This window comes from Chinchilla lanigera, unplaced genomic scaffold, assembly GCF_000276665.1.
Source record: "Chinchilla lanigera isolate Chin_1 unplaced genomic scaffold, ChiLan1.0 scaffold00014, whole genome shotgun sequence".
NCBI classification, from domain to species: domain Eukaryota; kingdom Metazoa; phylum Chordata; class Mammalia; order Rodentia; family Chinchillidae; genus Chinchilla; species Chinchilla lanigera.
The window spans coordinates 16,187,015-16,202,399 of record NW_004955415.1 but is presented as its reverse complement, the minus strand read 5'-3'; the positions used below and the strand labels follow the sequence as shown (position 1 = coordinate 16,202,399).

General features: G+C 46.9%; 1 protein-coding gene across 4 annotated transcripts in view; it reads right to left on the bottom strand.

The window, feature by feature from the left end:
• LOC102013928 (chromosome unknown open reading frame, human C20orf196) overlaps positions 1-15,385 on the bottom strand; it is a 102,864-nt gene that overhangs the window by 80,538 nt on the left and 6,941 nt on the right. The window contains exons 1-2 of one of the 4 annotated variants that reach the window (XM_005380839.2): positions 6,302-6,402; positions 1,364-1,530 (exon numbers count right to left, since the gene is read on the bottom strand). In XM_005380839.2, coding sequence (XP_005380896.1) covers positions 1,364-1,526 — 163 coding nt within the window. In that variant the 5' untranslated portion in view covers positions 1,527-1,530; positions 6,302-6,402. Of the gene's footprint in view, positions 1-1,363; positions 1,531-2,721; positions 3,365-5,063; positions 5,294-6,301; positions 6,403-15,385 lie in introns of those variants that run through there. The other 3 variants (XM_005380840.2, XM_005380841.1, XM_005380842.2) reach the window with 3 other exon arrangements.

Below are 15,385 nucleotides of genomic sequence, written 5' to 3'. Positions count from 1 at the left end.
GGCGGCAGAGAAGAAGCAGAGGTCAGCCATGTCAGGGCGCTGGCAGGAAGAGACAGGTAGAGCTTCAGAAGCAGCCACGGGGCTTAAAATATGGAGGTAAAAGGGGCCTGGTGGTGCACACCTGCAATTCCAGCACTCAGGAGGCTGAGGCAGGATTACCATGAGTTTAAAGCCAGCCTGGGCTATAAGCATAGGCAGACCCTGTCTCAAAAAACAAAACAAAAATATCTTAAAAAAAAACTACTCTTTTTTGCTAAAATAAGCCTTTCTCTCCCTCTCTCTTTTTTTTTTTTTTTTTTGTGTCTTTTTGAGACAGAGTCTCACTATGCAGTCTAGGCTGGCCTTGAGCTCACTTGGTAGAGTAGGCTGGTCTGGAACTTGCAATGAGCCTCCTGCCTCAGTCTCCTCAGTGCTGGGATTACAGGCGTGTGCCACCACACCTGGTGTCTTTCTCTTTATTAGTGGATTCACGGATATTTGTTGCATGTTAACAGCAACCTAATACATATACCTTAACTACAGCCATCACTGAACTCATCATGAAAGCCTACAATCTTCTTGGTACCTGATGAGTTCCCCTTCCAAATACATATTTGAATTTACTTTTTATTTTGCTGTGTTTTTTGAGACAGGGTCTCGATTTGTGGTTCAGGCTGGCCTTGAACTCACTTTGTCAACCAGGCTGGCTTTGAACTCACGGCGATCCTCTTGCCTCAGCCTCCTGAGTGCTGGGATTACAGGTGTGCATCACCATCCCTGGCCCTGAACTTCTTAATAAAAATAAGAACAACACATAAAAACAACACCAACATTCCCTGAGTTAAACCAAACCCCAAAGATTCTAGTTGCCACTTTGTGGATGACTTTGGCTCTCAGAGAGGTTAAGAGACAAGTGTCAAGTCACACAGCCCATAGGGGCAGATCTGAACTTCCAGTCCAGGCTTGCAGACCCGTGGATTAGGTGGGAATGTGAAGAAGGGCCTGACAGCTAGAAGTGTCAGCACCTGCGGCGGGGAACGGTCATCAGGCCTCAGTAACACAGCTGCTGGCCTCCCAGACAGCGGCTCCACGCAGAGCGCTCTGGTACTACTACCTGCGGCACCTAACGGGCACGCTCCAGTGTCTTCCGAAGTTTCCAAAGAAAACAGAAAACAATTCTCCTCGGCCGGCACCAGCTGGAGATAAGAAAGGCGCCAGATGCAAAGCCCTCCTCCGGAAGCGCTGCTCCGGCTTTGAAGTGTAGGCCCGGCCAGCCTGGGCCCCTTCTGCGAGAGTCCGGAGGCAGACAGAAGGGGCAGAAGCCACCTTGGCAGGCTGCGCGGCGCCAGTGCCTCAACGTTGGTTTGTTTGGATGGGCTCCTACCTGGCTCCGCAACAGGATGGGTCTCCAGCGAGCTCAGGCTCTCACTGCGCGGCCCGGGGCTGGTGCTGCGCAGCACATAGTCGCGGACGTCGCTGGCCGAGGGCAGGTCCAGGGAGCAACTGTCCCCCAGCGTGCTGTCCACAGCGGCCGCCTGAGTGGCCATCGCCCTGCGGGGGAGGAGAGAGCGACTCAGCAAAGGAACCCCCAGCGATGGATGGTGCCTCGGCAAACAGAAACCTCACTCCGGGATACCCACGGCTGGTCTTGACCTAGACCCGCCACTCCCGCCCCACCCCCGTCAGCAGAGGAAGGGTTCTAGGCAGAAAGAAACCACAACAACATCAGCAGGAACACAGGCTCCACATCCGAAAATGGGGATGACCAATCACAGAACCTTCTGGAGTGACTGCGGAGTAGAACTACTGTACTCTAGAGCTAGGAGGGTATTTAATGCACTGGGCATGGGGGCCCACATTTGGAATCCCAGCACTCAGGAGCTGAGGCAGGAAGACTGTCCCAGTTGTGAGACCAGCCTGGGCTACATAGTGAGGTCAAGACCAGCCTGAACTGCATAGCGAGACCCTGTCTCAAAAACACAAAAAACAAAAAAGATAGATCCTTTAAGATCTCAAAGCCATGTGTTTGAATGAGAGAACCAATTTCAAAATCAGACACCCAAGCTTAAGTATGACATGGTTTCTCTTATATGAGAAACCCAAATATAAACAGAGAGCAAAATAAAAGCAAGCAGGAACAAGGAGACACCGGTGTTTTGCCAAGGGGGAGACCAAGGAGGCGGGGAGCGAGGGAGGGCCAGGAGACCAGGGGACCGACAAGGATGCCAAGGGCTGCCGTCATTCTGCGCCGAGAACAGAACAACGAAATTTTAAAAAGAAGCAATTTCAGAGTGATGTGAGCAGCGTGACAACAGGGCAGCTCCATTTATCAAGCCTTGCTCTGCGTGAGGCTCGCCACTGCGGTGAAGGTTTGCCCGCAGTGACACCCCGGGAGCGGGGACCCTGTTGGTGCCCCTGTTTACAGCCGGACCCAGGCCCAGAGAGAGGAGTGGGCTGCAGCCACAGAGAAGGCAGCCGGGCTCTGTCCACGGCTCAGCACGCAGTCCGCGCCGCCCCACGGGCAGGGCTGGAAGAAGGAAGCAGATCCGCACTGGGTGAGCAGGTCCCTCCTGCTCGAGGACCCGCGGTCACAAGCAGCGTGGCCGGGGACAGGCAGATGCATGTACATTCAGACAGCTGAGCCCGCAGTGAGGAGAGGGCGGGCAAGGACCCAGGCCCCGGGCTGCCAGGACGAAGCCTCTGCGGCAGGCACTGCTCAGCACGGCTCCTCCTCCTCCTCACCTAAGACCTCCGCAGGCTGCTCTCCCGGAAGGAGGGGACACACAGGTCACTGGAGGAAACTGCCACGTCCTGTCTGAGCACACCAGGAAGTGCCAGGAACCCTTCAGCGACAGGGTGGCCTCCACGGAGAAGCCCTTCCAGGGGTGCCGAGGATGGTGGCTGCAGGCGCTGGACTGAAACAAAGCCTCCCAAGGCCCAGGCAAGACAGAACTCTGCCCACACAGTGTGAGCGTCTCTTTCCTCCATATGCGCCGCTGGGCCCCAGGGAACGTGACGGGCGAGGCTGCAGAGGGAGCCCTTCTCCACGTGCCCCCAAAACAGGGGCGGGGGAGCAAGGACAGTGCAGGGGCTTTGCCTGTGTGGCTCAGCTTTCTCCTCTAGAAATGCTTCCTTCCCACTTCAACACTGCTTTCGGCTAAACAAGAAATTTGGTGCATTCCCAGCGCCTGGGCAGCTGAGGCAGAAGAATTGCAAGTTCAAGCCCAGCTTGGTAAATTAGTGACTCAGGGAGACCCAGTCTCAAAGAATAAAAAGATACAGTGATATGGTGAAGTTGTGGAGCAACTCCTCAGCCTGTGTGAGGCCCTGGGTTCAAAACCCAGTACCAGACTAGATGTGTTGGCACACACCTGTAGTACCAGCACTTGGGAGGCTGAGGCAGGAGGATCGCTGTGAATTCAAGATCAGCCTGGGTTGCATAGTGAGCTCAAGGCCAGCCTGAACTACATAGTGAAATCCTGTCTCAAAAACAACAACAACAACAAAAAAAAAAAACCCAAAAGACTAGTACCACAAAATAAAGAAATCTGCTTAAACCTGCAGTGGGGTGGGAGTATCATGGAGGAGGGGGCATAGGCCAGGAACCCCAGCACTCTAGGAGGCCGAGGCAGGAGACCTACAAGTTTGAGTACAGCCCTGGAAATTCAGCAACTTAGTGAGACCTCATTTCAAAATAGAAAATAAAAAAAGGTTTGAGATGCAGCTCAGTTTAGTCCCCACTACCACAAAAATTAAAATATAAAATTCTTAAGAAGTGGCTCAGCTGGGCCTGGTGGCGCACGCCTGTAATCCCAGCATTTGGGAGACTGAGGCACGAGGATTGTTGTGAGTTTGAGACCAGCCTGGGATACAAAGTGAGTTCAAGGCCAGCCTGAACTGCATAGTGAGACCTGTCTCAAAAAGACCAAAAACAAAACACACACACAAAAACTGGCTCACTTCCTCAGCTCCACCATGGTTCTGTGGAAGTCTCCAACTCTGCCCTTGGAAAGAGGCCCTTCTCCAACCTCCGACCTCCTCCTCTCACTCCGGCCCTCTCCCGGCTCCTCAGGCCTCCCCTGAGCGCTCCCTGGCCTTTCCTCATGGCTGCGGCTGTTAGTTTCCACTCAGACCCAACTCTCCTCTGGTCAGCTGCCACTGCACGCACTGGTCCTCCCTCCCTTGCGGTTGGCCATGCAAAACTGCATGCAAAACTGCCAAGCACGGTGGCACACAACTGCAATCCCAACACCCAGGAAGCTGAGGCAGGAGGATCACCAGTCTGGGCTCTGCAGTGAGTTCAAGACCAGCTTCAGCTATATACATCGGACCCTGTCTCAACCTCCCCTAAATGACAGTAAAGTCAGAACTAGGAAAACATACAAGACAATTACAGACAGAGATTATGAACATAGGCACAAATATGCTTGACAGGCAGCTGAGATGAAAATTAAAACACCACTGAGATTCCATAAAGGCCGCGCACGGGTAGCGCACGCCTGTAATCCCAGCACTTGGGAGGCTGAGGCAGGAAGATTGCTGCCAGTTTGAGAAGCTCAAGGCCAGCCTGAACATAGAGAGACCCTGTCTCAAAAAGACAAAAAAATAAATAAAATGAAATAAACAGCATATAAAAGTATAACACAGCCGGGTGTGGTGGCGCACACCTGAGGAGGATGAGGCAGGAGGATCGCCACAAGTTCGAGGGCAGCCTGGGCTACATAGTCAGACCTGTCTCAAAAAAAGCAAAAACAAAAACAACTTACAACACACTGTATAATTAAGGTTGCACAACACTGGGTATATAACTCAGGGGCATAGTGCCTGCCTGGCAAGCACGAGGTCATGAGTTCGATTCCCAGTACAAAAAAAAACACTGTACAGTACTGGCATAAGGCCAGACAGACAGAGTAGCAGCTGAACCTGCAAGTTCAAAAGTAAAATCACACTGATAGGTAATTAATAAAGCACTTTGGAGAACAGTTCAGCAGCACCTCAACTGATTAAACATAGAATTTATACTTTGACCTGGCCATTCCACTCTTGGGGGTGTGCTAAAGAGAAAAAACACGTCCACATAATACCTGTACACGGTGTTCTTCACAGCTTTCCTCAGAGTAGCCAAAAAAACCAAAACGTGTCGTGATGTGTGCGCTGTGGAGCACTGTTCAGCAGGAAGCAATGGAACCCCGAGCGCTACAGGCCGGGCTTTGACGACAGCCCCTTGTCACGGTGACCACTGAAAGCTACCAAGCCTCATCACACAGGGAGTGGTGGCGCACGCCTGTAACCCCAGCACCCTGGATCCTGTGAGTTCAAGGCCAGCCTGAATACACAGTATGACCCTGCCTCAAACACCCCCCCAAAAAAGCCAGCCACACACTGTTGAAATGCATTTTAAACAATGTCCAAATAAGAAAATCTACAGATACAGAAAGCAAGCAGGGATTGCCTGAGCTTTGGGGGAGGAACAGCCAATGGAGAGAGATCCTGCTGGGGACTGGAACTCAGCACATTCCTGTGGGTACAACTGTTTTTTTGTGGTGAACAGAACATTCTAAAATTAGGTTGTGCTGGGTGTGGTGGTCCACGCCTGTAAACCCAGCACTCAGGAGGCTGAGGCACGAGGATTGTTGTGAGTTTGAGACCAGCCTGGGCTCCAAAGTGAGCTGAAGGCTAGCCTGACCTACACAGTGAAACTATGTCTCAAAAAAGCCAATAAATAAGTAAAATAAAATAAGATTAGGTTGTGATGACAGATGCCCAATTCTGTGAAAGTACCGAAGTTTCCACTTTAGGCAAATTCTATACTATCTGAAAAGAAATTTCTCAAGAAAGCTATTTTTAGTTTTGTTTTTTTTTTAATTTTAAAATTGTATTTATTTTTCTGAGACAGGATCTACTGGCCTCGAACCTGTGGCAATCCTCCTGCCTTAGCCTCCCAAGTGCTGGGTTTACAGGTGTGTGCCACCATTCCCCGCTAAGAAAGCTGTTTAAAAGGAAAAAGGAGAAAAGCTATTTAAAAAAAAAAAAAAAAAAAAGGGGAAGAACAGATACTAATCCAGATGGACGGCCTGTAAATTCGAGATTCCCCCAACTGTAGGCTACAGTGGCCTCCTGTTGGGGCAGTGGGATGCATGGCCCGGAGAAGACTATAATTTGCGAGGAAAAACCGCCGTTAAGTGCCCAACCGCCAAAGGACAACCTAATATACTTCTTCGATCCCCGTACCCTACTTCCCCGCTCCCTTCCCAAAGTATTTGGCAAGAAGGGATGGAAAAAAACGGCCGACAAAGGCGTCCCAGCACACAAGTCCACTCACCACCCGGCAACAGCAAGAGGCCGGAACCGGAAGCGATAGCGCCATCTTCGTTATGGGAAAAACAAAGTTTGAAAAGAAGCCACGAGAACCATTCTTACTGTGGTCAGCCAAAGGCAAAGGAAAGCAGTGGCGGCCATCTTAACTGAGGGCATTTGCCCTGCCTAAGAAACTCACTGCCCAAGGCTAGTTAGAGCAGTTTCTAGAGGAAGCTTAAAGGTACGTGTGCTTGGTAGACACCGAGAGAACAGGAAAAATATTTTTAAAAAATGCTTAAAGTGAAATATGTAACTGGAAGCCAGGGATTTAGCTCAGTGGCACAGCGCCTGCTTGGCAAACATGAAGTCCTGAGTTCGACTCCCAATAGGGAGAGCAGGGTGAGGGGGCATACCCCTGTAATCCCAGCACTTTGAAAGGCTGAGGCAGAAGCATCACAAGTCCAAGCACTTGCTGACTTAGCGACTTAGTGAAACCCTGTCTCAAAATAAAAGAGAGCAGGGGATGTAGCTCAGTGAGAAAGCCCTCAGTTCAACTTTCACTACCCACCCCCAGACAGAGAGACAGAGAGAGAGATTTATAAATAGGATAAAAACATTTCTATATATGTAGGTATTCCAGTAGCAGTATAGAGCTGGTAGAAAAGGGAATGTCAAAAAAAGAAAATTACAGCAAATTTAGTGTAAGATCTAATAGATGTTCTGAAGAGCTAAACAGAGGGGGTTGGCTTTACAGGAAAGAAAGAAGAAATATACAATTAAAAATGATTATGTATGCCAGACATGGTGGTAAATGCCTGTAATCCCAGCACTTGGGAGGCTGAGGCAGGAGGATTGTTGAAAGTTTAAGACTAGCCTAGGCTATGCACTGAGTTCAAGGGCAGCCTAAACTACGTAGCAAGACTCTGTCTTTAAATGAATGAATGAATGAATGAATGAATAAATAAATAAATAAATAAATAAATAAGGGTTCAGTGTCAAGACAGTGACTCAGGTTGACTGAAACACCTGGTTTTGGGAAAACTGGCCTCCTCCGGGGTTCATTTGTGTGGCCCTTGGTGTGAGTGACTACCTTCTGGTTTGGGCTGCTGCAGGAGGTTGGTCCAAAACAACACCCTCCCATAAACTGTTTAACTAAACGGAGGGTCCTTCCTCCACTGTATTGTCTTCTCCAATGCATCCTGTCTGCGCAAAGCCTCCTGTCCATGCCGAAATGTGAGTAAGACCCCATAAATTAGGAGTCTTGCTGTTACGGGGAGTATTTTAAATAACATTACATGGGGTTGGCCAACTACTGTCAAACAGAGAGTCTTAGGGGAGTTATCTCTGGGTTCTTGGTCTTCTGAAAAAGAATTGAGCAGGATACTCAAAAGGAGTAAGAACAATACGATTTATTAAAATCAACACAAGCAAAAAACAGAAAGCAGCAACAGCACACTGCTCAGCGTGGAAGCAGGCCGAGGAGAAGAGTTCACAGCCACACTAGAGCAGGTGCTGGGTCTCTCACTGGGATTACGGGAGGACCCATGATGCGGCTGACAGGAGTCATGGTCCAGTGGTGGGGAGGAGAGTTTTTGAACATTAAATTTTTAAGAAAGCCAGGCATGGTGGTGCACACCTGTAATCCCAGCACTTGGGAGGCTGAGGCAGGAGGGTGGTTGTGAGTTCAAGACCAGCCTGGGCTACAAAGTGAGCTCAAGTCCAGCGTGAACTGCATAGTGAGACCCTGTCTCAAAAAGACAAAAAAAAAAAAATTTTTTTTTTAAGAAATTGTTATTGGTATATGTAAGGTTTGAATCGGACCTGACTCTCCCAGGCCCAACCTGCTTGCCAGCAGAGACACTACTCTCAGTAGGGAACTCAGCTCAGCACCACAGCTGTCATGGGCAAACACAGGATGTATAAAGGAGGTAAGATAGGACAAGGGATTTTGAAGGTCCTGGACATCTGAGGACGTCTGCAGACACCCAAAAATTTACACTGGATGCTTCAAGGACTCTGCCCACGGAAGTGTAAGACAGCTGGAAAACTTTAACCATAGATGTTTATTAAAATTTTCCTTTCTAATATCCCCTGTCTTTTCTTCATCCCTATAAAAGCGGCACATTTCTCTTTATTCCCCACAGACATCCTCATCATCCTCTGTCTGCCTGCACCCAGGCACAATAAATTCCATGCCATGTTGCTTTGCACAAGCCTGGTGGTCTGGCTGGTCCCCCCACACACACAGTGTGTGTTACAGTGTGTGATACATAGGGATTACATTCAGCTGGGGGGATTGATACACATCTGTACTGCATATTGATCATTTATACTTCCCCTGCAGCCCCCATCTCATTCTCCTTTCCCAAATCCCTTTCCCATCTCTACAGACTCTACCTCCCTATTTCTTGATAAGGCTCTATTATTTTACTCTTTTAATTATTTATATTTTGGGTCTTTCATGTTAGAGACACCTTGCAATATTTAACCTTCTGTGACTGACTTATTCCACTTAGTATTATGGTCTCACAGTCCACTCATTTTCTTGCCAATTATTCAAATGTATTCTTTACCACAGAGTGGTGCTCCGTTGTGTGTAAGTACAATTTTCTTTCATCTGTTGATGGGTATATAAGCTATTTCCCTGATTTAGCTATTATGAATTGTGCTGCTACAAACATGGATATGCATGTGTTGCTATAATATGATGACTTTGCTTCTTTTGGGAACACACCCAATAAAAGTATAGCTGGGTCAAATAGAATATCTATTTTCATTTTGTGAAGAATCTCCACAACAGTGTTATTAGTAGCTCCTTCTAAAAGTGGCTGATTTAAACGTTACCATCTCTGGAGTTAGATTTCAGGTTCTTGTTCGGAACAAAGAGTTGGATGAAACGAAAAAAAAAAAAAGCAGTGGCAAAGTTTATCCATGAAAGCGGAAGTGAAGAGTGGGGGAAAATTTGCTTTGCAGAGGGATCTTGGGCCAAATAAAGAGCAAAAGAGGGCAAAAGCAAAGATATCTGGGAAACAGCACGGGCTGCAGTGGAAAGTGACAATAGCACCACACTCATGGCTGCCTTTTATGCTGTCCAAATCTCAAGGAAACCCCAAGAACTTCTATATCTGGGTCCCGAGAGCTGGTGTTGGGATTCCATACCTCAGGGTGATGTCAGATCCAGGCCATGGAGTTCTCAGAGAAATCCACGTGAAGGGATTTGGGAACTGTTCTTTGCGTGTGTCTGGAATCCTGTAATTACTTCCCAGTCAACTTTGCCACACCCTCCTTTCCTAGCTCCTTACTGTCCCAACCCTCCAAGGAGGCACTGTCTGCTTTTCCTTAGACACTCCATGATTGCTCTCTTACTGCACAGGATAAAGAAACTCCCAACCTGCTAGAAGTCCAAATTGCCAAGTTTGTGTTCTCTTTTTCCTTGGTAGTGGGGATTGAACCCAGAGCCTTTGCACTGAGCTGTCTCCCCAGCCCCAGCTGCAGCCCTTTTTTATTTTTTGAGACAGGGTATTGCTAAATTACTAAATACACAGGCTGGCCTTGAATTTAGGATCCTTCTGCCTCAGCCTGCCAGAGTGCTGGAATTACAAGTCTATACTACCATACCTGGCTCCCATCCCCTAATTTTATCCTGCCTACTTGCCCTAGCTGCATTTCTACCCCTCATCTGATTTATCTTTGAGGACAGGATACCTGTAAGCCAGAAGTCCCACTTCAGGTGGGAAAGTGGGAACTGGTTGGGCCCAAGATGGCTGCTGAGTAAGAGCAGACAAGGTCTGACCTCATTTCGATCCCACATGCATGTTAAATAACACAACCTCCAGCACAAAACAGTTGACAGCTACATGGCAATGGAGGGGGAGAGAGAGAGAGAGAGAGACAGAGAGAGAGAGAGAGAGACAGAGACAGAGACAGAGACAGAGACAGGGAGAGACAGAGACAGACAGAGGGCGAGAGGGAGAGAAGGAGAGAAAGAGGGAGGGAGAGAGGGAGAGAGAGCCCAAATTCCCCAAAAAAGACCTAAATTTCCTCCCCCTTAGTAACCTCTCCCTACTCCTTTTTCTCACCTTACAACTATAGCCTTCTTACCTCCAAAGGGGCAAGAAGTTGGTTTGCAAGGACGCATATTTGTTTTTGCAGTACTGGAGACTGAACCTGTTACTGGGTTCTGAGGTTCAGTGGGCTCTTTCTAGGGATTTTTTTACAGGTTCTTGTTCTGAAAAAAGAATTGGATAAGCCACATACAAAAGATAGTGATGTTTTACATTTATTAAAAGTAGAAAAAAGTACACACTGCAAAGTGAGACCAGACCACTGAGAGAGAGAGCACAGTGGCCATGAGGTTAAGGGCAGGCTTCTTTTGTATTCCTCATGTCTCAGGCTGACTTTAGATCTAGGCCATCCTAGGAAAAACCTGCTTGAGCCCCTGCCAGAAGAATTGAAGGTAGCACTTTCTGATTGGTCCAAGGGCAGGGCTCCGGAACTGTATTCTGCACATGTCCTGAATCTCCATGATTGACAGGTCATGCCCACTTGCCCAGCAGGCTGGCCACACCCTCATCTCCTGCCTCAATCCAGAGCCTTTGCTCTGAGCTACATCCCCATCTCCCTCACCCCCTTTATAAACATAGTGATATCTTCATCTCGAAAAACAACAGAAAACAACAGTCTTAACTCTGCAGAGACAGCAAAATAATTTGTTGCATTCCAAAAGTAAAATATAAATAACTTCAGATTCCCTACTCTTTTGCCATGGATTATATATAATGGCTGTACAAATTATGGTCTTCATATTTCATGCTTGATCTTCTGCATCAGCTAAGCCAGTTACTTCAGCCAAATCTTTCAGCAGAAAGAAGTTATTTTAGACTGAAATAGCTCTTTCAAAATCAGGTGAGTCTACCCACGACAATCTTAGCTCTCTTTGTCAGCTGAACCTTGATCTAATTACTCTTTCATTTGAGGAGCTGGCTTTGAGAAAGTGAAAGTTCAGTAGTTCAAGGGTTAAGTGGTGAGCCTCAAGACCTTGGGCTGCTCTTTCTGTCATGGAACATTTAAAAGCCACAATTAAACTGATGATCAAAGGAAAATTATCAGGAGACTACGAGCTTCCTGACTGGAAGATCCAGGGGAGTGGACATGCAAGTTTTATTTTCCAGGAAATTCCCAGGACTTTGAAAGATTCTTGGTGTTATGGCTTGTGTCTAGATGTTCCCCCAAAGCCTCATGCAGTCATAGGTGGGGATTTTTCAGAGGTGGCTGGATCTAGAGTGTATGACGCTGGAATTGATTCATGGTGCAGTGCTACACTCAGGCACTAGGATTAAGGGTGTGAGGGCTACCTGCTCTAAGTAGCCTGGGTAAGATATAAGGGATAGAAAGAGCTATGGCCATCCCTTGCTTGTTGTTATGGTTTGTGTCTAGATGTCCCCCCAAGGCCTCATACAGTTTTAGATAGAGCTTTTTCAGAGGTGGCTAAATCTAGAGTGTGTGATTAATTGGTGGCAAAACACTGGGATAGGCTAGGCATGGTGGTGCATGACTGCAATCCCAGCACTCAGAAGGCTGAGGTAGAAGGATTGCTGTGAATTCAATGCCAACCTGGGCTACATAGTGAGTTCCAAAAAAACAAAGGTGCTTGGATTAAGGGTGGATCAGTCCACTGATTGGTTTTGTACCACCCTAAGCCACATAAACTGGGTACAACATAAGGGAAGAAAGAGGCTTGTCTTGCTCTCCTCTTTTATGCTTCTGCTGTCTTCTGCCACCATGAACTGTTGCCCTTTTATGAAGCTTGTCTGCTATGTGCCACCCAGTGGAGGCATAACTAGAGCCAGCCAATTATAAACTGAAACCTCTACAAATTGTGAACTAAATAAACCTTTCTTCCCTTAGCTTGTGGGTGTTGAATATTTTGTCTTAGCAATGAGAAAAGTGACTAAGGCAGAATTTTGTACCAGAGAAGCAGGGTCATTGCTGTGACTGTACCTGACCAGGTCACTTAGGAGCTTTTGGAGCTGGCTTATGGGAAGGGGAAGAGTTTGGAAAAGTTCGGAGATGCCGGCTGAAAGAATAGAGCTGGAATGCCTGAGGCAGTGCTTGATGGAAGATTCTGGTAAGATCTCTGAAGACCAAAAGGCTGATAGAAATCCTGCTGGTAAAGACCAGGCTCAGGAGGTTTCTGCTGGGAAGAAGGACTGCATTGGCTGTTGGACTGCAGATAATGTATGTTACACCTTGATAGAAAGTTTTCTTGCATTTTACTTGTGTCTGGAAACTTTGCCTGAGACTGAGATTAAGAGTGGCAGACTAATTAATCTAGCAGATGAAATTTGAGGGCAGCCAAATGTTAAGGTGGTGGTATGGCTGCTTTTAGCCAGATGTATGTTGAGAATCAAAACCAAAAAGCTCAGCAGAGTGATTTAAAACTTTTGGAGTTTGGCCGGAAAGGAAGCTCCAGTAAAGCTATGTCCTGCAAAGATAGAGCAGAGGAGATCTTGATTGCTGAGAAGCGTGGGGAGCAGCTGAGCTATAGCCAAGTTGGAAATTGCCCACACATTCAAGGCTAGAGCAAGACCAGCCCCAAGAACACAAGTACCAGAACAAGTGAACAAGTTGGGACTGAAGCAAAGCCAGTCCAGCAGGTGTCTGGCCTTGGTGTTCCTCCTTGTTAACTATAGCACAGATAGCTCTGAAAATGTTTTGCTTTCAGTGTTCTCAGCAAAACATTGCAACTTAAACTTTTGGCTCCATCATGTACTCCCCTCCTTTTTACTGTGTATAACTAAAGACCCAGACTGTGCTGGGTTGTTGCTGCCTCTCCATCAGAGAGGTCAGGTCCCATTCGGTCCCAGCTTTTTTCTATGTGTCTTGTTTTTTCTTAATGTCCTATCATCCTCTCTCAGGACCCCGATGGCTGCACAGGAGAGAAAAATAGGAGGAGAGAAAAAATAAAGATAATAGAAAAGATGGCCTGACCACATCACAAGAACCAGCAGGACTCCACCCTTTGCAGCTTCAAAACTGCAAAAGTGAAAGACTTTGCTTTGAGAAGAGAGCCCCAGAGCACCCTGTTCCAGAATGGTGGCAATGTAGAGAATTTGTCCTATGGAATTAGATTCAGAGTGCTGAGCAGTCCAGGCATTTGACCCCTACAGCCAAGAGAGAGGGAAGCCTGGTTACTGCTCCTGCTGGCAGCAGACCTTGGCATCATCCATGTGGAGCTGGTGTTAGGTGCATACAAAATGCAAGAGTTGGGAGGTTAAGAAGGCTTCCATCCAGATTTCAGAAGGCCTGGGGCAACACATTTGAGATCACTCCTGTCTATCAGGAGCTATTCCTATTCCCCATTCCCCATTCCTATTCACCAATAAATTTTGCTACTCTTAACCTCCATTGTAGCTGGGTGTGGTGGCACACACGTGGAACCCCAGCACTCAGGAAGCTGAGGCAGGAGGATTGCTGTGAGTTCGAGGGCCACAGAATGAGTTCAAGGCCAGCCTGAACTGCATAGTGAAACCCTGTCTCAAAAAGACAAAATAAAACAGAAGAAGGTCTGGGATGGCAGGCAGTATGCCCCTGATAATGCAGTGTGTGAAGCTGTGAATGTAAAGCCAGACGTGCAGTGCAGACCCCAGAAGTTTGGAGAAGCCAGGAACATGTATCATCTCAGGCAAACTGCAATGAGGGAGCAGAGCCAGCCTCAGAGAGAAGCCATGGGAACTATTACCACTGGCAGTGCTCCTGAACCTTTTGGAGTTCACAACTTGCCACAGGTTGCCTGGGATGCTGGAAGTGGAACTATGGGATTTAATGTTTGCTCTGCTAGATTTTGGTTTTGCTTCATTCCCATTCCTTTGTATCCCCCTTTTGTAACTTTTGGAATGGAAATGTCTACCTCATGCCATGGAATGTTGGAGGCGCTTAATTTTCTTTTCATTTATACAGGAGCTCACAGCTAAGAGTTTGCCTTAAATCTCAGAAGCAAGGCAGGGGGCATTACAATTCCTGACTTGAAATTATACTACTGAGCTACTGTGATAAAAACAGCATGATACTGCCAAAAAACAAAACAAAACAAAAAACCAGATTTGAGCACCAGTGGGACAGATTAGAAGATGCAGAGACAATTCTAAATACACTCAGCCATCTTATCTTTGGCAAAGGAGCCAAACACGTTCACTGGAAGAAAGACAGCCTCTTCAATAAATGGTGCTGGGAAAACTGGCTTTGCACATGCCAAAGACTAAAACTAGACTCATGTCTATCACCTTGCACTAAAACAAAGTCAAAATGGATCAAAGATCTAAGTATTAAAACAGAAACACTAAATCTGCTGAAAGACAGAATAGGTAAAACTCTTGAAGACATTGGTATAGGCAAAGATTTCATGAATAAAACCCCAACTGCACAGGAAATAATACAAAGAATAACTGGGATTTCATCCTATTAAAAAACTTTGCACAGCAAAATAAATCATCAACAGAGCAAAAAGACAATCCACAGAGTGGGAAGAAATTTTATTCAGTTGTCCTTCAGACAAAGGACTTATATCTAGAACATATAAAGAACTGAAAATAATCAGACCCCCCAAAATTTAAATTCCCAATCCAAACATGGGCATCTGAAATGAACACACACTTCTCAGATGAAGAAATACAAACAGCAAATAAATATATGAAAAAATGTTCAACATCACTGATTATTTGAGAGGTGCAAATTAAAACAACACTGATTTCCATCTCACCCCAGAAGGAATGACTATCACCAAGAAATCCATCAACAACAAATGCTGAAAGAGCTGTGGGGAAAAAGGAACCCTTCTCCACTATTGGTGGGAGTATAGACTGGAGCAAAACCACTGTGGAAATCAGTGTGGAGATTCTTCAAAAGATTCAGGCCAGCGGTTCCAACCTCAGGACTAGAGGTTCCATTTGACCCAGTATTCCCCCTCTTGATATCTTCCCAAAAGAATTAAAAGCATCATACCACAGTGATACATGCACACATGTTTACAGTGGCACAGTCTATAATAGCCAAATCTTGGAAATGACCTAAGTGCTCATCAACTGATGAATGCGTAAAGATGTGGGTTTTT